Genomic DNA, 24,013 nt, shown 5'->3' with positions numbered 1-24,013 from the left:
CCAGAGTAATCTAAGGAAATACTTTTTTACAGAAAGGGTGATAGATGCATGGAACAGTCTCCCAGAAGGGGTGGTGGAGACAGAGACTGTGTCTGAATTCAAGAGGGCCTGGGATAGGCACGTGGAATCTCTCGGAGAGAGAAAGAGATAATGGTTATTGCAGATGGAAAGATTAGATGGACCATTTGGCATTTATCTGCCATCATGTTTCTATGTTTCTAAGTGCATAAATAGGATTGCATAGAAGGCAGTTCTATCTTTATGCAGTTCTTTATAACCGGTTAAGTGCTGAATATTGCACTTAACCAGCTATATTTTGGAGGGCTTTGTATATTTATTTATTTATTTATTTAAAAAATGTCTACACCGCTTATATCCTAAGGGGCTCATAATCGAAAGAGAAAAATGTCCAAAAACCGGCCTATGTCGGCACTTGGACGATCATAAACGAAAGACTTCCAAGTGCCAATAATCAAACCAGGTTTTGGACGTATTTCTAAATAACCTAGGCCTTTATAGTGCCGCTGAACGACCATAGCTAAACGGGGAGTTTCAGGAAGATTGTTGATGGCGGGATTTGGGCGGGACATGGGCAGGCTTAGACTTAGTTGTACTGAAAGTTTAACAACAGAGCCTAGACGGAACTTGGATGTTGTGACTTAGACTATTTAAAACATGGTCTAAGTCACAAAAACCCACTTAAAGTCACCAGATAAGCACAGCAAACACATAATACAGATCCCCACACACTACCCCAATGATCACCAACCCCCCCAAACCCATAAAAATATTAATCACAACTTGAAAATTGTGCCTCCAGAACATCATCACCTGGCAGCCTGGCATAGGAACACCTAGTCACGCTGCACAGAGGTGTCTTAAGCCGTCTTGGTCTTAAGTCTCCATGGGTTAGGGACCCATGGAGAGGAGGACCTATGCCCATAAGCCCCTGTAATCACTGCATTGATACTGAAACATGTGCACTCCCTTATACAGCCCCAAAACCCTTTTGAACTGGCATATAAGTGGCTCCTGCAGCCATGAGGGCTATTGGGGTGGTAGATAAGTGGGTCTAGGGGATTCTGGTTTGGGGGGCTCACCATGACCTATATGTAGTGAGATGAAAACATGGCATCCTTTTTGTGAAGTTCACAGCAGTGCCCTGTAAGGTACCCCACTTTTTAGGTGCCATGTCTCGGTGTTCAGTCCATCACTTTGCAGACCCCTCCCACGTCCAACAGGGCTTGTTCTAGGCATTTTTGACTTGGACGAAAAGTTGGACGAAAATGTGGTATAAAGATGGACGATTTAGTGGCTTGGACGATCAGATTGACAGGGCGTATAGTTAGACGATTTTTGAAATGAAAAAAAAATGTGGACGTATTTTTCGAAAATGTGTCCTAAGCTATTTTTTACTTTGGACGACTTGCGACTTGGACGAAAACGGACTTAGACATTCCTTTTGATTATGCCCCTCCACATGGTTTACAATCTTCACATATAACCAGGGTAAAAATAACAAAATACATCTTACAAAGAGTAAAATGGCATAATATATCTATACAAAACTCGGACACATTAAGTAAGGAATATATCTTATGATTTAAAAGAATGCTTTTGCAAATAAATGGGTTTGCAAAGATTTTTTGAAGAACTTCAAATCTTTACATTGCCTCAAGTAGCCACTCAAAGCATTCCATAAACAAGGCCCAGCCACATAGATCGCTGCCATCTGGATGCTCAAGTGATAGCTTCATAGTTGACTGTGAGCGCAACGAACGAGTTGGTAAATATTTCTTTAAAGCTGTGGTCATCTTTGTATAACTTCAATATAAATTCATGTTAATTGTGATTCATATATTGTTTTTTTATGACCTTATAAGAATGAAAAGATGAAAATTTGGCCTTTTAACGTTTTAAATAGATAAATTGCAAAATTTGACTATCCTGGTCAGAAAAACAAAGTTTTCTGGAAATAATAGACATTTTCTATACTTTTTAGACATGAGCAATTAGGAAATTACACTAACTACCCAGAAACAAAAATCATATTACATAGTGTTATCCAAAAAATGCATGAGCTATGCAAATGATCCCTCTCTTTGATGATCAGGCAATGGCATAGCCATGGGGCCTAAGCCCCCCAACTTTGAACTCAGGCCCCCTCCAAACCTGTAGCAGCAGATAATAGCTAACAGGGATGCACAAGCCCTGCCAGTCAATAAGATTCACTGGTCAAACCCCCGCCCAGCAGCATGGAAGCCAGTGCGGTGCTTCATCCATAGATGTCAGTTCTTCCACCCATACTCAGTTCTGGGAAACATCTATAGCAGTGTTTCTCAACACATGGTACGCGTACCCATAGGAGTACGTGGACCGCTTGTTGGGGGTACGCAGCCTGGCCACTACGGAGGATATTCCCTGCCTGTCCGTAGAAGCTGCTGCTGCTGGGGATCCCTGCCTGCCCACCTGTCCCTCCCACTGAAGTCACTGCAGCTCTTAGGAGTCTTTACACTCTGATGCAAAACAGTGGACATTGTTGTTATAACAAAACTTATTTTTTAGCTTACTCTAAAAGAATATAACTGTGGATTTCTGTTCAATAGATTTTTTTTAACCTTTGATGCTTCTCAGCCACAATATGTTTTTTACAACAATATTGGCAGATACTGAGATTGTTTTTAACCCTATTTTTGGACTACTGTATGTGAAGTCTTTGCAGTTTGGGTTTACAGTTGTAACAACCTGTCACTCCACCTAGATTTATCTTTCCCAATGTTGTTTGGGTAGTTTTATAATTTAAAAAAAATATTTGTAGGCCTTGTTTTCATATGTGTTGATATTATTTTGAAGAATGATTTGTACTGTTTTTGCATTATGCACGTTTATTTGTAAACCGCTGTGACACCAGGCGGTATATTAAGTTTTTAAATAAATAAATATATTATTCCTCCATTATTATTTTTTATGAATTCTAATGCCAAGCCTTTAACAATTGTTCAGCATAAAAGTATACTTTGAAGGAAAGGCGTGAGAGGGAAGATATGATAGAGACGTTTAAATACCTACATAATATAAATATGCATGAGTCGAGTCTCTTTCATTTGAAAGGAAACTCTGCAATGAGAGGGCATAGGATGAAGTTAAGAGGTGATAGGCTCCGGAGTAATCTGAGGAAATACTTTTTACGGAAAGGGTGGTAAATGCATGGCACAGTCTCCCAGAAGAGGTGGTGGAAACAGAGACTGTGTCTGAATTCAAGAGGACCTGGGATAGGCACGTGGGATCTCTCTGAGAGAGAAAGAGATAATGGTTACTGTGGATGGGCAGACTAGATGGGCCATTTGGCCTTTATCTGCCGTCATGTTTCTATGTTTCTACAGTGAAATTTGTAGAAAACATTCATCAATAAATTGCAATTCACCAGTAGTCACATGCATTAATAGCCAACTGAACAAGATATACTGTAAAAACTTGGAACGAATCATACTAACCACCTGTGACCGAATGGTGTTATGCCTCATAAAAGCTTTCCTAGCCTCTGCAGACATCTTCACAAGTAATAGTCCAGTAATGTAACCAATCTTTCCGGTGATGGCACCTGATTTATGGAGATGTTCTCAGCTTCTAAAAACAGCATACATATTCTTGTCACATCTCACCCTCTAATGTTTGGCATACTTGATTCTATTTTTCTCAGATGTTGTCATTTATTGATGAGATAAGATTCTTTTTAAGCCTGATGATGTTTGCATTCTCTGGGCATTGGCCAGCAGTGGAGGCAGCAGTAGTGAGAGAGTGCTCCTGTCGTAGGAACATAAGAATTGCTATACTGGGTCAGACCAAAGGTCCATCATGCCTAGTATCCTGTTTCCAACAATGGTCAATCCAGGTCACAAGTAGCTGGCAGGATCCCAAAAAGTAGCTAGATTCCATGTTCCTTACCCCCAGGGTGTCTAATGACATTCTTCTCCAGTAACTTTCGAAAACTCAGTTATGCTAACTCTGGCAATGAATTCTCCATGGTTTAACTAGTTGTTGAGTGAAAACATATTTTCTCTTATTTGTTTGAAATGTGTCCCGTAATGTTTGTATTCTTCAAAAGAGTAAACAATTGATTTGCATATACTCTGTCTGCATAGGTTCCTCTCCTTTTCAAGGGCTCCTTTTACAAAGCTGCGATTGCAGTTTTAGTGTGCGCATAGCTTGTGCTGAACTGCCGCGCGTGCTAGATGCTTATGCCAGCATTGGGCTGGCGTTAGTTCTAGCTGCCTAGCACGGGTTTAGCGTGCGCTACAATGCTGCGTGCGCTAAAAACGCTTAGTAAAAAGAGCCCCAAGTCTCCTTCCTTTTCCCCACTGTGAATTTCCTACAAAGAATGTTTGTTTATTCAGTGCTTAATATACTACCTAACAAGTGAATGCACAATGTGATTTACGGGCTCAATCAGAGATAAAAAGGCACCATAAATTGGTAGAATAGAAGAAAGAAAAACCCCCCCAAAAACACACACACACATAAATGAATGAGAAGTGGACCCAAGTTCTACCAATGAGCAGTCAATCCTGTAAAGGTCCCATGAAAAACATTTCAACAAAGGTGATTGTTACAGTAAGACTAGAAGATGAAACCAAAGTACAGATAAGATGGCCAGTACGCCAGGTTTCAATGGTCTTTGAAGAATTCCGGATAAGATGGTGAACATTAAACCAGACAGCCCCTGAACTGAGGCAGTGCTGGATCAACATAAAATAAAAATAGTCAAGAAAGAGACCAACAAAATATCATTTATGTAATTGTCTATAGTAATGTTCTCATCTTGGATGATATAAAAAGAAGGCTCCTTTGACAAAAATTATGCAACCTTGCCCCTTCCCCTGCATAGTACTTCTCTCCGGTCGCAGGCAGGAGCGGTCTGGCCAGCCAATGAAACAAGCTTAGAAGGGGGGTCCAGGTGGGGTCCTGGTGGTGTCCTGGGTGGGGTTAGGGTGGTCTTGGTGGGGGTAAGCTTTTGGGGGGGGAGGTCCGGGGGGTGATGAGCTTTTCAGGGGGTTTGCGGAGTGTCAGCAGTAGGAATTGTGCATCCCTCTTGCTGGGGAACATTGGTGGGGGGGGGGGGTTTCAGGGGATCGCGGCAGGAGAGATTGGGCAACTCTCCTGCTGGCGATCATTGCAGGAGGGTTTGGGGGGATCACAGCAGGAGAGATTGGGCATCTCTCCTGCCAGGGAACATTCGGGGGGGAGGGGGGAGGGGGAGCACGGCGGCTTCGGGCAGGAGGGACTGGGCATCCCTCCTGCCATGATTATTATGGGGTGGGGGGGGGGATGGATTGCCTGGGTCACTGAGCTGATTGTGCAGCCGCGATCAGCTCAGCGGCCTGATCTGGAACTTATATCTATTTTGACTTGGTCTAAGTCAAAACGTATAAGTTCCATCCAGGCAACCTGTCAAAGTTTTCGATTATGGCTGCCAGACGACTAAGTCTAGGTTGGCCCACATCCCGCCTTACCCACTCCTTCAAAAATGCCTCTTTTTGCTCTGGGTGCACAGAGGCAGGGAAAAGGCCTAAGCTGGTTTTAGATACGTCTAAAATCCTGTTAGATCATTAGCAACCGGTTTGATTATCGGCAACCTGTTTGATTATTGGATGACCTGTCTTTTTGATCATCCAAGTACCAATTTAGGCGAGTCTTTAGATATATTTGTATTTTGATTATGAGTCCCTTAGATTTTAGCAAAGCTTTTGACAGTGTTTCACACACACGTCTAATAAATAAACTGAGTGCCCTCGGGATGGGCCCCAAAGTGACAGACTGAGTTAGGAACTGGTTGAGTGGAAGAAGATAGAGCCATTGTGGGCAGACCAATGGTCCATCTAACCCAGAATCCTTCCACTAAGACTAAGGCCCTCTTTTACTAAGGTGCGCTGATTAGCACGTACTAATCGATTTAGCACGCGCTAAATGCTAACACGTGCATATTAGTCTATGGATGCGTTAGCAATTAGCGTACGTTAATCGGTTAGCGCACCTTAGTAAAAGAGGGGGTAAGTATCTTAATAAAAAATTTGGCCTGTGACTTAGACTGTATTTCAGAATATGGCCTCTTATGTGATTGAGTTTGACACCCCTGTCTTAAAGTGATACCCTTCTACAATTTTGCGGTTAGTGGGAATCAACAGCTAAAGTATAGATGGACTCCTGTATATATATAAGAGAAATAGTTTTTTCCTCATTTTACCTTATATTTCTACCCTTAATATTTTCTGTTCACTCTTCTTTAATTTTCCCTACCTCACCTCTATTCCCTCACCATTTTGCCTTTCTTTTTCCTTCTTCTGCTTCTTCTTCCTTCACTTCATCCTGTCCTTTCACCATTCTGCCTTGGGAGTGCTGCCTTGTATAGACACAGCCCCCTAGTTCCACATTTATACTGGAATTTGGGAAACATAGCCATCAATATCAAGCTGTTTCAGCAGAGCTTCCTAAATCTGTTCTGGGACTCTCTCTTCTCCTTTCCTTCCCTCTTCCTCTCTACTGTGGTCTGGCATCTTTGTCCTTCCCTCCCCCGGAATCTCTTTCCTGGTGTGGCATCTATCTCCTAACCTCCCCCTCCAGTAGTTTGACATCTCTCTTTCCCTTCTCCCTTCCTGTGGTCTGTTATCTCTCTCCTCTCCTTCCTTCCTCCTCCATTCCATGGTCAGGCATCACTCTCTTTCCCTCATCCTACCTTAGTCTGGAATCTCTCTTCTACTTCCCTTCCCTGGCATTTCTCTCTCCTTCCCTCCCTCCTCCAGCAGTCCATCTCTCTCCTTCCCTTTCTCCCTTCTAGTGGTTTGGTATATCTCTCTTCTCATTCTCTTCCCTTCTCCTCCTCCCTACCATAGTCTGACATCTTTGTTCTCCCATCCCCTTTCCCTCCCTCGGAGATATGGCATCTTTAACTTTATTTCCTCCCTATCCCTGTGGTTCAGCATCTCTCTAGTACCCTCCCCCTGTGATCTCCCCCCATGGGATCTGGTACTTGCTCACCCTTCTCCTTCCTTAGAAAAGAATTGAGGAATATGATGCTAAGGAATCTGGGACAATATATCTCTAAATGCAAAATTTACCAGGAACCAACATTATTGCAAGATATCCTACGTCAAACAGTAGATCAAAGGTGGACATCAACCTAACCATTACTAAAACCAGGGAAAGTCTGGTTAAACAACCAAGATTTCAGCCCTGTTTTGAACCTCTTATATGAGCTCTCTTGTCTAATTTCCAGTGGAACGAATGAACTTCAAAGGGTCAGTGCGACAGAACTAAGCAATATACTATGTGATGTATCCAGTTTCAATTTGGCAGCCAGAGGTCTGATCAAATAATTAGCATGTGAAGATCTTGAAGAGCCTGTGGGCAGAAAGAAATGTTGAAGTAGTTTAGCCTACTGTTGGATAGTGCACTGGGATACCCATTATGAAGGCAGCATAACAAGAGCACTGCATCAATGACTTTAGGGCTCATTTTCAAAACATAAATGCCCAAAAAATGACATAAAGTGGCACTTGGACGGTTAAATCACCAAAATGTTCAAATCACCATTTTCGAAACCTATTTTCTATGCTGTTTACCTAAATTCCAAGGGGGCATGGTTTGGGCGGGACTTGGGTGGGCTTAGGACTTGGATGTTTTCCACCAATAATCAAACATTTTACAAAATGTCAAGGGCACAATTTTGACGTTTGGGGCTAGACCTGTTTTGAAAATGAACACGTGCCACAAAGGTGCCCAAACTGACCAGATGAACATTGGGGGAAGGGGGGGGTTGTAAACATGCCCCTCCACACTCCCCCAGTGGTCATTGACCCCCCACCCACTCCCAAAGATATGAAGGAAACAGTACATACAAGCCTGTATGACTTCTGCAGATGTTATAGCCAGTCCTATTAGAGCAGCAAGCAGGTGTCTGGAGTAACATGGTAACATAGTAGATGAAGGCAGATAAAGACCTGAATGGTCCATCCAGTCTGCCCAACTTGATTCAATTTAAATTTTTTCTTCTTAGTTATTTCTGGGCAAGAATCCAAAGCTCTACCCAGTACTGTTCTTGAGTTCCAACTGCTGAAATCTCCATCAAAACCGACTCCAGCCCATCTACACCCTCCCAGCCATTGAAGCCCTCTCCAGCCCATCCTCTCCCAAACGACCATATACAGACAGACACAGACCGTGCAAGTCTGCCCAGTACTGGCCTGAGTTCAATATTTAATATTATTTTCTGATTCTAGATCCTCTGTGCTCATCCCACGCTTCTTTGAACTCCGTCACCGTTTTCAGTGCAGTGGACTCCAAGAAGGGGACCCTGGCCCATTTCCCACTCTAACTAGTACATTTGTGGTGGAAACTGTGAGCCTATCAAATTCCTGCTGTTCTGACATATAGGCAACACCTACAGCTAAAGGGCTATTGGAGTGATAGACAGATGGGTCCAATAGGGTTTGTTTGTTTTTCGGGGGGGCGGGGGGGGAACTCCCCAAACAATTTAGCAGGGTTAATGTGAGATGTGTGCCTGGGACCCCTTATGTGACATTCACTGCGGTGCCCCTTAGGATGCCCCACTGCTCTGCTAATCCAGTACTTAAATACTCAAGGAATGACTATTTGGGAGTTCAGATTCCACTATTTCATACGAAATTGGTAGTAGTGGTCCTCTTCATTATTCCCTTCACAGTTCTAAACAACTATTTTCTAGCTTTTCATATATATATATATATTAAAGGTTATTCCTATTAATTCTTAAAGTCAATATATTTAATTTTGACTTATCTGAAGTCCTTCTTGGTTCCCCTTCCCGACACGTTTCGTCTGTCTTTATCAAGGTCGGGGGAAAAGTGAACCCTTTATCTTTGTTCCTCCGACCTTGATAAAGACAGACGAAACGCGTTGGGAAGGGGAACCAAGAAGGACTTAAGATAAGTCAAAATTAAATATATTGACCTTAAGAATTAATAAGAATAACCTTTAAAATATATATATAAAAAGCTAGAAAATAATTATTTAGAGCTGTGAAGAGAATAATGAAGAGGACCACTACTACCAATTTCGTATGAAATGGTGGAATCTGAACTCCCGAATAGTCATTCCCTGAGTATTTAAGTACTGGATTAGTCTAATATATTAGAGAGTCATAAAACGTTTGGGAGATGGCTCAAATACAGGCCACTGCTCTGCTGGCATGTCTGTGAGGCTAGACTTTTACAAATGCTGGTCCCTCCTATGTCCAAATGTCTTGTTCTGTGCATTTTTCATTTGAATGTTTTGTTTTTTGAAAATGGTCAAAAAAGATAAACACACTATGGGCGAACACATTTAGAAAAGTAATTTTTGAAAAAAATACGATAGATGTTTTGCAGTTTCGAAAAGGACCATTTTCTCTACCTGATTTTTGGACGTACTTCACAAAATGACCAAATTCATACTTAGACATCATTTCAAAAATACCTCTCCACATAACTGAGCTTATTCAAAGAAAACTTTAAGCATAAAGATTTGGTCTAACATATTTATAAATCATGATATTCTGTTGCTGCTCAACTTCTAAACATCTGTCAACCCTTACCCCACCTTTTTCCTTCAAACCACAGCGATTTCTTTTGCTGTTGTTTTTAATGGAAGGCAAGCCCAAAATTATATGACATCCTATACAAACCTTCTGATGTGTTCTCCCCACCCCCACCACAGGGTAACTTGAGGTTATTCACTCACTGTGGAGTTTAGCATCTCTCCTTCTCTATTACCTTTCCTTAGTGTCCAGCATCTCTCTCCTTCCCTATCCCACCACCATGGTACCCTTAGTTGTTCATGGGCTTTTCTTCCTTGCCCTACCCTGGTGTGTGGCTTTGTGTTTCTGTGCATATTCAGGGCCTGTCCTTCTGAAATGGGAAATATGGAGGGGGAGAAGAACCTGTCAGGCCTTGAATATGCATGGATGCTTAAGACCCCACACTGGGCATGATGAGTGCCACCACTGAAGGATAAAGCAACACTTTGGGGAGAGCATGGGAAGATACTGAACATACATACACATGTTGATTGCTGCAACTATGTGCTGCCCACCAAATTGTGACGCACTATGTCAGGGGTAGGGAACTCCGGTCCTCGAGAGCCGTATTCCAGTCGGGTTTTCAGGATTTCCCCAATGAATATGCATATTTATTGGGGAAATCCTGAAAACCCGACTGGAATACAGCTCTCGAGGACCGGAGTTCCCTACCCCTGCACTATGTGAATGCCTAGTCCCCCTAGTGGCTGGGCCAGCCCTGTTTTTGAGGGTTCACTTTTTTCTTTTTAAAATATTACGTTCCTTTGCTTATTGGTTTTTGAGCTGAGGGAGGGAGTATTTGGTCAGAAAACTAGCCAAACAACAAGGAAAGACAAGGGGGGGGGTGTCTTTACAACCAAGATAAGTCTTTATTAGAAACAGTAGGTCCCTGTTTCGGCATACAGAAGACGCCTTCTTCAGGAGCCATTTGGATGAAACGATGCAGGTTTAAAAAAACTTCTAAAGCAGAGTGTCCCCTGAAGAAGGCATCTTCTATACGCTGAAATCGGGATCCTTGTTCGGACTCACTGTTTCTAATAGACTTGGTTGCAAAGACATCCCCCATGTCTTTCCTTGTTGCTTTGCTTGTATCCCAAGGCGAGGGGCTCTTCTGTTTGCCAGAAAACTAGCCAAACATGTTTTAAACTAGTACAATATGAAGGTTATCGCCCTATCTTTTGTTGTTGTTTTTATGTCTTTCATGTATTTGTGTATTCATGTGGACTAACAGCAGTACTAATATCAAGATATTAATTCTTGGACTTATTTTGAATTTGTTATAAAGACAAAAATTTAAAAAAAGTCCATTCACGGCACAAGTGAGCTTCTCAAAATATAGCAGCTGATGTAAGAATCCTAACAAAGAACTCAGCAGCCCAAGCTGTAATCGATGCTTATCTTTCCTTTTCCATGGATGTGCTATTAACCCCATTCAGCCAAGATGTGTAAGAGGAGAAGGGAAGTTTGAGAAGTCCCAGCAATTTTTTTTTTTTTTTTTTTAATACAGTATCCTGCTTCTGGCTTCCACCTTGCTTCATAAAACGCTGGTTCTTTTACCTGTTCCTACCTCCAGCATAGCTTATGCAAATAGAGTGGATGCAGCAGCCAACTAGGATTGAGCACTGTGAGGCAGAAGGAAAACCCCCTGGTGAAAAGGGTCGCTGTAAACCCTGGAAGTCCTGCAAAGTCTCCTATAGTTTCAGCTCTCTTTTCCTGCCAGGTTTTTTTTTTTTTCTTTCACTCCTCCAGTTGCTGGAGAATACCGCGACAAGATATAGCAGAGTAGTCGTGTGCCTACATAATTATATCGTTTCCTGACCGTGTCTGTGCAGGCAGTAGTTTGTGTGCATTGGACTATTGTTTTGCTTTCCCTCCGATTTGGGGTGGGTGGGGGTGTTTCACTGCCTTGCTGCTTCCAACTCAATAGAAAACTTGAGCAGCCTTTAGTCTAATTGCAAGGGTAAATAAGGAGAACCACTGAAAAGCTGCAGTAACGTGCTGTTTTGCTGCCCAGCTACCCACGCTTTCCATGTACTTACTCCCTTAAAATAAAACCTTCACGCCGGTGGACCGTGCAGACCGATGCACAAACTTTCTAGGAAAAAGGGCAAAATAAGGCAACGTCTCACCAACAGCGCCAACTCCGTGACTCTAGCGCCTTGTTGGGGGCTGCTGAACCGGACCGTGGACAGGATACAAAAGCAGAATGCGACCGAACCACATTTGTTGCCTTTTTTGTTTGCTCTGTTTACGTACACTCGGAGTTACTCTAGGTAAGCTGGCTAATTTGCTGTTGTGTGTATATACCGTATTTTATTTAAATTTACAGCGTGAGGAGAGGAAAACCGTATTTTCTCCCCTCACGTAAGCAATGCATGGCAAGCTACATTCGCGCAGAACGATACATGTGGCTCCGTCCACGCACCATACCGCCTCCCTGTAGCTCTTATTAGCCAGCGTCGAACACTTAACGCCATATGCGCCCGGTGGGATGCAGATCTAGCGAATAAATATGAAATAGCTTCATTTCACAAACGTGTTCTACCTCGAGACTGCCTACGCTCAGATAAGTAAGCATCGGCTGCCTTCCCCGTCCAGCACGACACTGTTCTCCGGCAGTGGCAGGGGCCAGTTCTGGCGTTCCAGTTGCTGGATCCGCTCGAGGGGGGGGAGGGGAGGCACGTGCACCGGCGCGCGGCTTCCGTCGTGGGAGGTGAGGCGGGGAATGGCAGATAAGAGTAGGGGCGGCGAGTTTGAAATGTGCCGTGTTTCTCCAGCTACGGGGGGGGGGGGGTGGTGGAAGGAAAGTGAGAAATACCGAGGTTTTTATTTAGAAGGATAGGATAGTGTGGGGAGCGACGCTGGCAGGTGTTTCGTCAGCTGTTTGCCGCCTGGTAGAGGTGAGGCCCAGTCCGAAATGGATTCGGGGGGGGGAGGGGGAATTGTCTTGTCCTGATGACGCGTTGGCGTGCTAGCACAGCAAGAGCTAGAGTCGTGGTGGCCCACTCTTCGGAGGAAAATAAATTGGTTATACCAATGCAGGGGTCCTGTACTAAACCTCATTAGGCTCTTAGCACACATTTTGCATTGGGGAAATAGGCTACTGCAAAACTTTCCCTTTATGTTACCTTTATTTATTTAAACAAAAAAAAAAACAATCCCAAAAGGGGGGGGGGGGGGGTTATCACGGGCAGAGAATGGGGGTGGGGATGTTAACCAGTTAACATATTTGCATTAGTGCATGCTAACTGGTTAGTGCTGAGTTAATAGGAAATTAAGAATTCTGTAGTGGGCACATTTAGCACTCTGGGCTGTGGTAGAAATTAGTGCTGTCTGATTCAGGGAAGAATTTTTTAATTCAATGTGATTTTCCTGCCCAGTTGGGTGGTGGTGTTTTTTTCCCCCCAAACGTCCTGGCGGGTTTATTTTGTAGCCTCTTTGCCCTCTCCTACCCACCCTGGCGCTATGGTGTAAACAAACAAATACTGGTCATCTCTCTCTTAGGTCCTAGCTCACATTCGTAGTCTTAACACCAGCTCTGGCAGGATACACATTTCAGATCTGACATATTGTAATCATAAAACAGAAAATAAAATTATTTTTTCTACCTTTTTCTCGCTCCCCTCCAATCTATTCAGAATTTGGCAGCACGACTTGTATTCCAGGAGAGCTTATTTATTCACGTTACCCCTCTCCTAAAGTCACTTCATCGGCTTCCTATCCATTTTCGAATACAATTGAAACTCCTCTTACTGACCTACAAATGCACTCACTCAGCTGCCCCTCACTATCTCCCTTTGCTTATTTCCCACTGTGCCCCTCCCACCTCCGTGAGCTCCTCTCAGCTGGTAAGTCCCTCCTGTCTGTGCCCTTCTCTTCAGTTGCCAACTCCAGACTCCGTGCCTTCTTTCTTGCTGCGCCCTATGCTTGGAACAAGCTGCCTGAATCCCTATGGCAGGCTCCATCTTTGGCAGTGTTCAAAGCCCAGTTAAAAGCCCACCTCTTCGAGAGTGCTTTTGACTCCTAACTCCTCTCACCTTGGGTTCTGCATCCCCAAGCCTATATGTCATGTCTGTCCAAGTTAGATTGTAAGCTCTTCTGAGTAGGGACTGTCTATAAATGTCAAAATGCACAGTGCTGCGTACGCCTTTCAGCGCTATATAACTGATAAGTAGTAGTAGTACCTTTTGATATCTGGTCATTATTCAAATCATGTTGGTCCCAGGCTCTGGTTTCTATTAGTCTTCTGTTAACTCGCTTGCCAGGGTCGCCTGCCAATTTGATGTTTTCTTCTTTATCCACAATCACCATCCCATCTTTCATTTCTGTTCTACCCTTCCCTTCCCTGGAGGTTTGGCACCTTTTCCTTTTTTTTTTTTTCGTCTTCATCCTCACAGTACAGCATTTCTCTAATGACTGCTTCCCCCATCCAGTATTTCTTTCTCCCCTCCCTCCACACCATCCCTTGGGTTCAACTTCTCTCCCTTTCTTTTCCCTCCCTCCATTCCATTGTCCACCATCTCTCTCTCCTCTGTTTTAAGACCCATTATTTCTTCCCCTTCGCCCTCACCCTCAGTTCGGCATATGTACCTCTCTTTTGCCTCCCTCGTTCTGTGTACTTCTAATAGCTAAACCAGGAGCCCCACCGAAGGCCAGCATGTTTCCCCCTTCTCTTTATCGTCAGCTGGCTTCCCCCGGCTTCAATTTCAAAACTAATTATGGTCTGCAGAGGATTCCTGTTGATGTAGCGATTCTAACAGGCTGTTGTCAGCTTCAGCTGCACATTCCCTCTGCTGTGGTCCCACCCTTCCTCTGACATCACGTCCTGTTTTGGTCTGGGATGGACCACGGCAGAGGGAGCATATAGCGGAGGCTGATGGCAACCTGCTAGAATCGCTACATCACCGAGGATCCGTAATTAGTTTTGAAAGTAAGACTGGGAGGCCAGGGGGAAGCCGGTTGACAGTAGGGAGAAGGGGAAAACATGCCGTCCTTTGGGGGGTCCACCGAAAGCTGCGGAGCCAAGGGTATCCACAGCACTGGCGCTTATGCAGCACTTCTTCACCCCCCCTCCCCTGTGAGCTGATATCGGGCCTTCTAAAGCAGGAGAAGCAGCGGCAGTGGACGGCCATCAAGAAGCAGCACTTAGGACAGGCTTTTTGCTATCAGCGCTGCTGCTCCTGATTTTAGGAGGCCCAAAGCTATGTGGGGAGGAGGGGTGCTCGGTGAATCGGAAAGCCCAATTTTTTTTTTTTTTTTATTAAAGAAAATTAATCGATTCACCGACATGAATCGGTGAATTGATTCGAATCAGCGAATTGGGCAGCACTAGTAGAAACCTCTACCATGGCTTATTAAAATGGATGGGGGTGGGGGTGGGGGGTTTAATGCATTTTTAAATTAGCTTTGGAAGGTAACTTCTTCAGATCAGAATTAGAGATCAGAATTAAGCAAATGTTGATAAATACTGTATAAGTGAAACATAAGAGCATTGCAATGATAGTCTCACAGGAGGCAGGAGGGATGTGCAAGATGAAAGACAGAGTTATGGATAGGTAATAAGAAGGTGACAAAGCAGTACAATTTTATGGTTTTTGTAATGCAATAAAAAAACCAAAGGGCTAGATTTTCTAAGCTCACCGATCTGGGCGATCCCTGGCCGAGTCTTTCCAGGTGACCATTCACTACAGAGTTCTCATGAAGTGATCAGATGCACACTCCACAGCGATTCCACGGATCGCTGCAGAGCGATCCAGATGCATGCGCAGACCATCCTCTTTGCCTGTAGAAGTGATCCGTGCATGCGCTTGATCTCCACATAAGCTTGAGATCAAAATGAAAGGGGGAGGGATGGCTACACTCGCTGGCCCAGTGGATCATTTCAATGTTTTTCAGTCAGACTTGAGCAATGCCGTAGTGCATTCCCGCTTTAAACCCGTAGGTTAAAACCGCGGGTGAAAAACAAGGGCTCACAGAGAGGCAGGGCGGCAGAGAGCAGGGTGATTTGATTATTATTTCATTCCATTTCTTCATTATTATTGTCTTAAATTGCATACAAGACTATAAGGAAAATTAAAGGCAACATCCTTTACATTAGAAAATGTTGGGTTTTATTCAGTAAAGTTTTCTTCCATCTATGCAGGATTTCAGGGTGGCATAGAGCAGGAAAGTCGGCAGGGACAGTGAGCGACTGGTCCTCAGCAGTCGCTTCTTTTCTGATCGAAAAGCCCAATTGGTGTTCTTTCTTCAGTGTAGTGAGTCACTGCCTTCCTACTTATGCATGCCATTTCCTCTCATTTGCATGTGCGGATCGGATTGGAGATTGATCGCACAGCTGTTTAGTGAATCAGGTCGGAAAACGATTGCAAAACCATTGGTACACGATCGGTGAGCTTAGTGAATCTAGCCCATAGTCTTTGTTGAATCCTCTCTGTTGCGTATTAAAATATTTTATCATGTCTTGCGTTTCTGGATTGTCTTAAAATTGCCTTTCAGTATTCTCATCATAAAATTATTGATGCAGTGTTCTGTTTTTTTTTTTTTTTTAAGTGTTGTCCCACAGAGATGATATCCTGGTTAGCATTGCAGTTTTTTATATGGTATCTTTGTAAATTAATCCTAGTTTTTAGTATCTGGCTTGTTTCTCCAATGTAGCATTCTTCTTTACACTTTTTGCATTGTATGATATATATACCACGTGATGGATTTCATTATGTTGAATGTTTTTCCCATGTGAGTGACTCTGTGGTTCTGTGAAATTTGTTGACACATTTTGCATTTTGGCATATTGCAGGGATGTGCGACATTTTCTACCTTATGAGTTTGTGTTGGGAGTATGTTTTTCACCAGTTTTTGTTTTAGATTAGATGGCTATGCGAAGGCCAGCGTGGGTGGAGCTTGGAATATTTCTTTCAGTAATTCATTCTCCTGGAGTAGTGGCTGTAGGTCTTATAATTTTTCTGGGGTTTTTTTTTCTAGCTCTGGGTTGTATGTCACCACTAAGGGATTCTTTCTGTGGTGTTCTTATCTTAGTACTTCAGTAAGTTTTCTCTGGGTATTTCAAGGGAGGAGGCGATATTCTGGGAGATAATTTTGGAATTGTATCCTTTTTGTTTAAAAGATTCAGGCCTAGATGCATTAAGCAGGGTTGGTAAGACCGTGTGGGTCCGCTGCTGTTTGATTTTTGGCCGATTCCAAAAGAGCGAATGATGCTAAAACAAGTTTGCATGCAAATAATTTGAGTGAAGGTTTGTCATAATCCCCATCCAATCCCACTGATGAATCACTGTGAGAGCGACTCTCACACATGTGCAGAGCCGACAGGGGGAAGCCCGAACAGCTGAAAGGCAGGGGAAGCCATGCCATGTCTGGGTGACCTGTCCATCATAATCCTGGCCCCTCCCACGTCCAAAAGGTCTTGTTCTGGGTGTTTGGGACTTGGACAAATTTTTGGTTGAGAATATGGTATAAATACAGACGTAATGGCGATTTGGACTATGAAATGCATGGATGTACAGATAGACGATTTTCACAAAAAAAAAAAATTTGGACGTACTTTTTGAGAATAGACATTTTTCTGCTACCGACTTTGGGTAACTAGCGCCCTACTTCCAAATTGGACTTAGACATTTCTTTTGATTATGCCCTTCCACGTCTTATAACAGAAAGAAGATTACCGAGGTAAGAACCAAATCTTCTATTACACAAAATTTATACCTAGTTGCTGATTTTTTCCTCGTGGGATTGTACCATTTTTTCACTATTGCTTTTTAAAATTATATATTCAAAAATAGAAGAAAAATAATCACTCCGATTCTAGATTTTTAAATATAAATAATACAAAAACATAAGAAAAATCTCACTACAAATATAGTAATTAAATATTAATGAAGTGCTCAGTATGCTATACCCGTCAGGCATCAGCAACATAGATAGGACATCGTAGCACCGGCCCTCCCTAACCTACCACAAAGGTAGGAAAACAAAATTGCAAAGCATAAAAACGGCTCAAAAAGTATAAGAAAGATGACTTATGTTAGTAAAGATGTTTAGATGTTAGTGAGCATTCATTCCGCTTGAGCAGTGCTGTTGGATGACGTTGGTAAATGATGGGGCTGAGCCTGATTAACAGTCCCCCAAGTGCAAAAAATCAGTGAAGTACGTGATGAAACTTAAAAAGTTCAAAACCATAAATTTTCCTCAAAACTGATACAACCTACCAGTGTGGATGCACATTAGATGATCACATGTAACTCCTTAGTGGTCATGTTTGCAGTGTGTCACATATGCAAGTGTTGTCCATCAGATGTATTCCAAAGGAAAAAAGATTGAGAATCACTGTTCTATGCTAATATGGTCATGACAATGGCTTGATAGCAATATGATAGCTGTCTTTGTGTTGTTTGTATTGCATATTTTATATCTTTTATAAGCTTTTTAGGAAGCTATAATTACATTACATTACATTAGAGATTTATCCCAGGACAAGCAGGCAGCATATTCTTGACTGATGGGTGACGGCACCGACGGAGCCCCGGTACGGACAATTTTAGAGTGATTGCACTCTAAGAACTTGGAAAGTTCTGGTAGGCTGCACCGCGCACGCGCGAGTGCCTTCCCGCCCGACAGAGGCGCGCGGTCCCCAGTTTCTTAGTTTCCGCAGAGCTAAGAAGACGCGTTTCTTTCAACGGCTGTTGAAAGTTCTTTTTTTTCTAGTAAATATCGCCTTCCCGCTCGCGTAAACCCTTTTGGAAATTTTATTTCCGTTGTTTCTTTTCTTTTCTCTAAAAAAAAAAAAAAAAATTATTTTTTTTTCTTCAGTTTTTGGTTAACCCCGGCGGGGCCTATTGCCATCATCGAGGCCTCGGCCTTCGATTTGGCGAAGCCGTATTCACTTTCATGCCCCCTCAACACGGGTTTAAAAAGTGCCAGCGGTGCGCTCGACCAATTTCACTGACAGACCCACACAACTGGTGTCTGCAGTGTCTTGGTTCTGACCATCGAGCGTCTACCTGCTCCCGCTGTGCGACTTTAAAGAAGAGAACACTTAAAAACCGCCAGATACAGCAGCAGTTATTGTTCGGCACCGAGATGTCTGATTCCACACCACCGGCACCAACGTCGGCTCCATCTCAGTCGGCACCTACTTCGTCAATACCGCGCCGGCGTCGCACCCTGCAGGTAAGCCGGCTAAGAAGCCTTCCCCGTTGGAGCGTCCTTCGGTCTCAGTAGCAGCGAGTCCAATCCTGCCGACCACGAGGCGCCCACGGAAGCGCTCCGCTCTGATTGAGGTGAGCCCCTCAACATCGGGTTCCTCTTCGGAGTGTAGAGCGGCACCCAAGGTACCGCAGAAGAAAAAAGTGGTACCGGTGCCTTCATTGGACAAGCGCATTGCCGCAGTCCTGCAGGTCCAGCTAAAGGAACAACTCCAACAGCTACTCCCTGCTCTTTTGACTCCGAGCCTTCCAGTCCCAGTCCGGTCTGAGCCGCCGGTACCGACGGTGCAGCAGCCCCCTTTATCGGCATCTACTTTGTCGGTACCGGGGCACATCACTTCTTCGGTATCAATGCCAATCTTGGCACCGGAACCGAGACACCAGGCTGTTCAAACATCGGCACCGACACAACCTTTAACATCTCCCGGTACCGGTTCACAGAGGTCTGGTAAGTCGACTCATAAAACTCAACACCTAGAACCCTCCACACCGGAGTCACGAGACCGCAGTTTTCAGGTGAGAGACCCTGATCTGTGGGGTGATTCAGAAGAGCCTTTCCTCTCTGAGGGAGAGTGTTCATCAGGGGACGAGGATCCTTCTGGTTTAGATCCATCTTCCAAACCTGATGCAACTTCTTTCACCTCTTTTCTTAAAGAGATGTGTGACTCTTTATCTATTCCCTTGGAGGCTGAATCCAAAAAATCCAAGGCATTTTTAGATGCTCTTGACTTTGACCAGCCTCCAAGGGAATTTCTCAAGCTGCCTCTCCATGACATTTTAAGAGAGACATTTTACAAAAATCTAGAGACACCCTTGACCATTCCAGGAGCTCACCGTAAACTGGACTCCTTATATAAGGTTATACCAATTCCAGGCTTTGACAAGCCTCAACTCCCCCATGAGTCTTTATTGGTAGAGTCTACTTTAAAGAAATCCACGGGGGCTAGTGTATATGCTTCTGTCCCTCCTGGCAGGGAAGGTAAGGCCATGGATAAGTTTGGCAAAAGGCTGTATCAAAATGCAATGCTAGCGAACAGGTCAGGAAACTATGCTTTCCATTTTTCCTTTTATCTTAAGCATCTTATTCAAAGTTTGTCATCTTTTGAGAAATATCTCCCTGACCGTAAGAAATCAGCCTTTCGCCAAATTTCTTCATCGCTTTTGCAACTGCGCAAGTTCATGGTCGGATCAATCTATGACACTTTTGAGCTGACCTCTAGAGCCACGGCTATGTCAGTGGCTATGCGACGACTGGCCTGGCTCAGAGTGTCCGAACTCGATGTCAATCACCAAGATCGACTGGCCAATGCACCTTGCTTAGGGGATGAGCTGTTCGGAGAATCCATGGACTCTACTACTCAGAAACTTTCAGCTCATGAGACTCGATGGGATATTCTCCTTAAGACAAAGAAGAAGACCCCCACCTTCTAGGCCTTTTCGTCAACAATCGGCCTATCAACGAAGGTTTGTGGCTCGTCCCTTACCTTAGACACAGCAACAACCCAGGCGTCAGAGGCAACAACAGAGGCAACCTGCTCGACCTGCCCAGCAGCAACAGCAAGTGAAACCTCCTCCTTCTCAAAAGTCAACTCAGCCCTTTTGACTTGGTTCTCCTGGACATAGCCAGTCTTCCTCCTTCTACTCATCTTCCACAGCCCATAGGAGGACGCCTTATGCATTTCATAAGCCGTTGGGAAATCATCACCTCGGACCTGTGGGTCCTCAACATCATCCGCCACGGCTACTCTCTCAACTTTCAGACACCTCCTACCCAAAGTCTGCCAAGAGAGTCTGCTTTCAACACTCCTCGGTCTTCCCTCCTTCTTCAAGAGGTTCAATCCCTCCTCCTTCTGAACGCTATAGAGGAAGTTCCTCTAGATCAGAGAGGGCAGGGATTCTACTCCCGTTATTTTCTAGTCCCCAAAAAGACAGGAGATCTAAGACCCATTCTAGATCTTCGCGATCTAAACAAATGCTTGGTCAAAGAGAAATTCAAAATGCTTTCTCTGGCCACTCTTTACCCTCTTCTCAATCAAGGCGACTGGCTATGTTCCCTCGATCTCAAAGAAGCATACACTCATATACCGGTCAGCCTGGCCTCCAGACAGTATCTACGCTTCATGATCAATCGTTGTCATTACCAATACAAGGTGCTGCCCTTCGGTCTTGCCTCCTCTCCAAGAGTATTCATCAAATGTCTGATTGTGGTGACTGCCTTTCTACGATCTCACCACCTTCAGGTCTTTCCTTACCTGGACGACTGGTTAATCAAGGCCAATTCATCTCAGACTGTTCTCCTGGCCACCAACCAAACCATCCTGTTTCTTCAACTTCTGGGGTTTGAGATCAATCTACCCAAATCTCATCTCATCCCCACTCAGAGACTTCAATTCATCGGAGCTGTCTTGGACACAGTCCTCATGAGAGCGTTCCTGCCATCCAACCGTCTTCAAACGCTTCAATCTCTGTGTCAGCAGGTGCTTCCACAACTTTCCATCTCTGCCAAGCAAATGATGATACTCTTGGGTCACATGGCCTCCACAGTTAATGTCACACCCTTCGCACGTCTTCACCTGCGCACTCCTCAGTGGACCCTAGCTACCCAGTGGTCCCAAGCGATGGATCCTTGCTCACGTCACATATCTGTCACATCATCTCTTCGTCAGTCTCTACAATGGTGGTTGATATCCTCAAATCTCTCCAGAGGTCTTCTGTTCCATCTACCTCCTCATCAACTGGTCATCACCACCAACGCCTCCCCTTATGCCTGGGGAGCTCATTTGAACGAGTTCCAAACTCAAGGCCTTTGGACAGCCCAGGAAAAGAAGCATCACATCAATTTCCTGGAACTCAGAGCGATGTTTTATGCCCTCAATGCCTTCCAACATCTTCTCTTTCCTCAAGTCCTCCTGCTGTGCACAGACAATCAAGTTGCGATGTACTACATCAACAAGCAGGGTGGGACGGGCTCTCGCCTCTTGTGCCAGGAAGCCCAGAAGATCTGGACTTGGGCCATAAATCACCATCTATTCCTGAAAGCTATCTACATTCAGGGCGAAAAGAATTCCTTAGCGGACAAGCTCAGCAGAATTCTCCAGCCTCACGAGTGGGCACTCGATCCTTTCACTCTACAGTCCATCTTCGCTCAATGGGGCACTCCTCAGATAGACCTTTTTGCAGCTCCTCACAATCACCAGCTGCCCCTATTCTGCTCCAGACTCTCCTCTCCTCACCGTCTGGCAGCGGATGCATTTCTCCTCGACTGGTCCAATCTGTTCCTGTACGCTTTCCCTCCTCTGCCTCTCATGTTGAGAACCTTGTTCAAGCTCAAGAGGGAACGAGCCACCATGATTCTGATTGCTCCGAGGTGGCCCAGGCAACATTGGTTCTTCCTTCTACTTCAACTCAGTTCCAGGGAACCTTTTCTTCTTCCACTGTTTCCTTCTCTGCTTACACAGCATCAGGAGACCCTTCTACATCCCAACCTCCAGTCTCTGTACCTGACAGCTTGGTATCTCTCGGGCTGACTTCTCATGATGCTATTTTGTCTCAGCCCGTTCGTTCCATTCTAGATGCCTCCAGGAAACCAGCCACTCTGCAATGTTACCATCAGAAGTGGACACGATTTTCTTCCTGGTGTCTTCTTCATCACCTTGATCCCACTTCCCTGGCAGTGGAGACATTGTTGGATTATTTGCTTTCTTTGTCTGACTCTGGCCTTAAGTCTTCTTCCATCAGAGTCCACCTCAGTGCCATTGCTGCTTTTCATGAGCCGGTTCATGGAAAACTTCTCTCAGCTCATCCCCTGGTGTCCAGGTTCATGCGGGGTCTTTTCAATGTGAAACCACCTCTTAAAGCCCTCCTGTTATCTGGGATCTCAATGTGGTTCTTTCCGCCTTAATGAAGCCTCCATTTGAACCTTTGGCTACCACTCCTTTCAAGTTTCTCACTTGGAAGGTACTTTTCCTTATTGCTCTTACCTCTGCCAGGAGGGTCAGTGAGCTACATGCACTAGTTGCAGATCCACCTTTTACGGTCTTTCATCATGACAAGGTGGTTCTGCGTACACATCCAAAGTTTCTCCCTAAGGTTGTCTCTGAATTCTATCTCAACCAATCCATTGTTCTGCCTGTCTTCTTTCCGAAACCTCACTCTCATTCTGGGGAACAGGCTCTGCATACTTTGGATTGTAAGAGGGCTCTAGCTTACTATCTAGAGCGTACAAAACCCCACAGATCAGTTCCCCAACTCTTTCTGTCCTTTGATCCGAATAAATTGGGACGTCCTGTTTCTAAACGTACGTTGTCTAATTGGCTGGCAGCGTGCATTTCATTCTGTTATGCTCAGACCGGACTGACACTGGAAGGTTCTGTCACGGCCCATAGAGTCCGAGCGATGGCAGCATCTGTAGCTTTCCTCCGTTCCACTCCTATTGAGGAAATCTGCAAGGCTGCTACTTGGTCCTCAGTTCATACTTTTACATCTCATTATTGTCTGGATGCATTCTCCAGACGGGATGAACACTTCGGCCAATCTGTTTTGCAAAATTTGTTTTCCTAATGGCCAACCTTCCCTCCATCCCTCCTTTTGTTAGCTTGGAGGTCACCCATCAGCCAAGAATATGCTGCCTGCTTGTCCTGGGATAAAGCACAGTTACTTACCGTAAAAGGTGTTATCCAGGGACAGCAGGCAGATATTCTTGCGTCCCACCCACCTCCCCGGGTTGGCTTCTTAGCTGGCTTATCCTAACTGGGGACCGCGCGCCTCTGTCGGGCGGGAAGGCACTCGCGCGTGCGTGGTGCGGCCTACCAGAACTTTCCAAGTTCTTAGAGTGCAATCACTCTAAAATTGTCCGTACCGGGGCTCCGTCGGTGCCGTCACCCATCAGTCAAGAATATCTGCCTGCTGTCCCTGGATAACACCTGTTACGGTAAGTAACTGTGCTTTCTGTTCCGCCATTACCTTGCGGTTCAAAGTGTATTACAAAAGAATTATAAATGGTGGGTTACAATGGAAGATCATTTCTCATTTCTAGAGAGGTGAAGAGTAAGTCAGGCAGTTTCAGTGTGGCGGGAGGAATGACGGTATATGTGATGTTAGGACTGTTTCAGGAATTTCTTGAAGAGTATAGTTTTTATTTCTTTTCTGAACATCTTATAGTCTGGGGTAGTTATCAGTAGATTGGAGATGTGTACAGTATATTGTGTTTTTA

At 44.4% G+C, this 24,013-nt stretch overlaps 1 protein-coding gene and 1 long non-coding RNA gene across 3 annotated transcripts in view; one reads left to right on the top strand and one right to left on the bottom strand.

Annotated features, from left to right (window-relative positions):
* LOC117352520 overlaps window positions 1–12,287 on the bottom strand; it is a 95,038-nt gene extending 82,751 nt beyond the window's left edge. The window contains exon 1 of the long non-coding RNA XR_004537712.1: window positions 12,132–12,287. This is a non-coding gene — a long non-coding RNA (uncharacterized LOC117352520). The remainder of the gene's footprint in view (window positions 1–12,131) is intronic.
* Window positions 11,317–24,013, top strand: part of ADAMTS19 (ADAM metallopeptidase with thrombospondin type 1 motif 19) — a 192,852-nt gene continuing 180,155 nt past the window's right edge. Inside the window, exon 1 of one of the 2 annotated variants that reach the window (XM_033928967.1) lies at window positions 11,317–11,859. In XM_033928967.1, the coding sequence (XP_033784858.1) occupies window positions 11,793–11,859 (67 nt within the window). In that variant the 5' untranslated portion in view covers window positions 11,317–11,792. The remainder of the gene's footprint in view (window positions 11,860–24,013) is intronic. The other variant, XM_033928966.1, reaches the window with a different exon arrangement.

Source organism: Geotrypetes seraphini, chromosome 1, assembly GCF_902459505.1.
Source record: "Geotrypetes seraphini chromosome 1, aGeoSer1.1, whole genome shotgun sequence".
NCBI lineage: Eukaryota > Metazoa > Chordata > Amphibia > Gymnophiona > Dermophiidae > Geotrypetes > Geotrypetes seraphini.
This window is presented reverse-complemented; position numbering and strand designations above follow the sequence as displayed.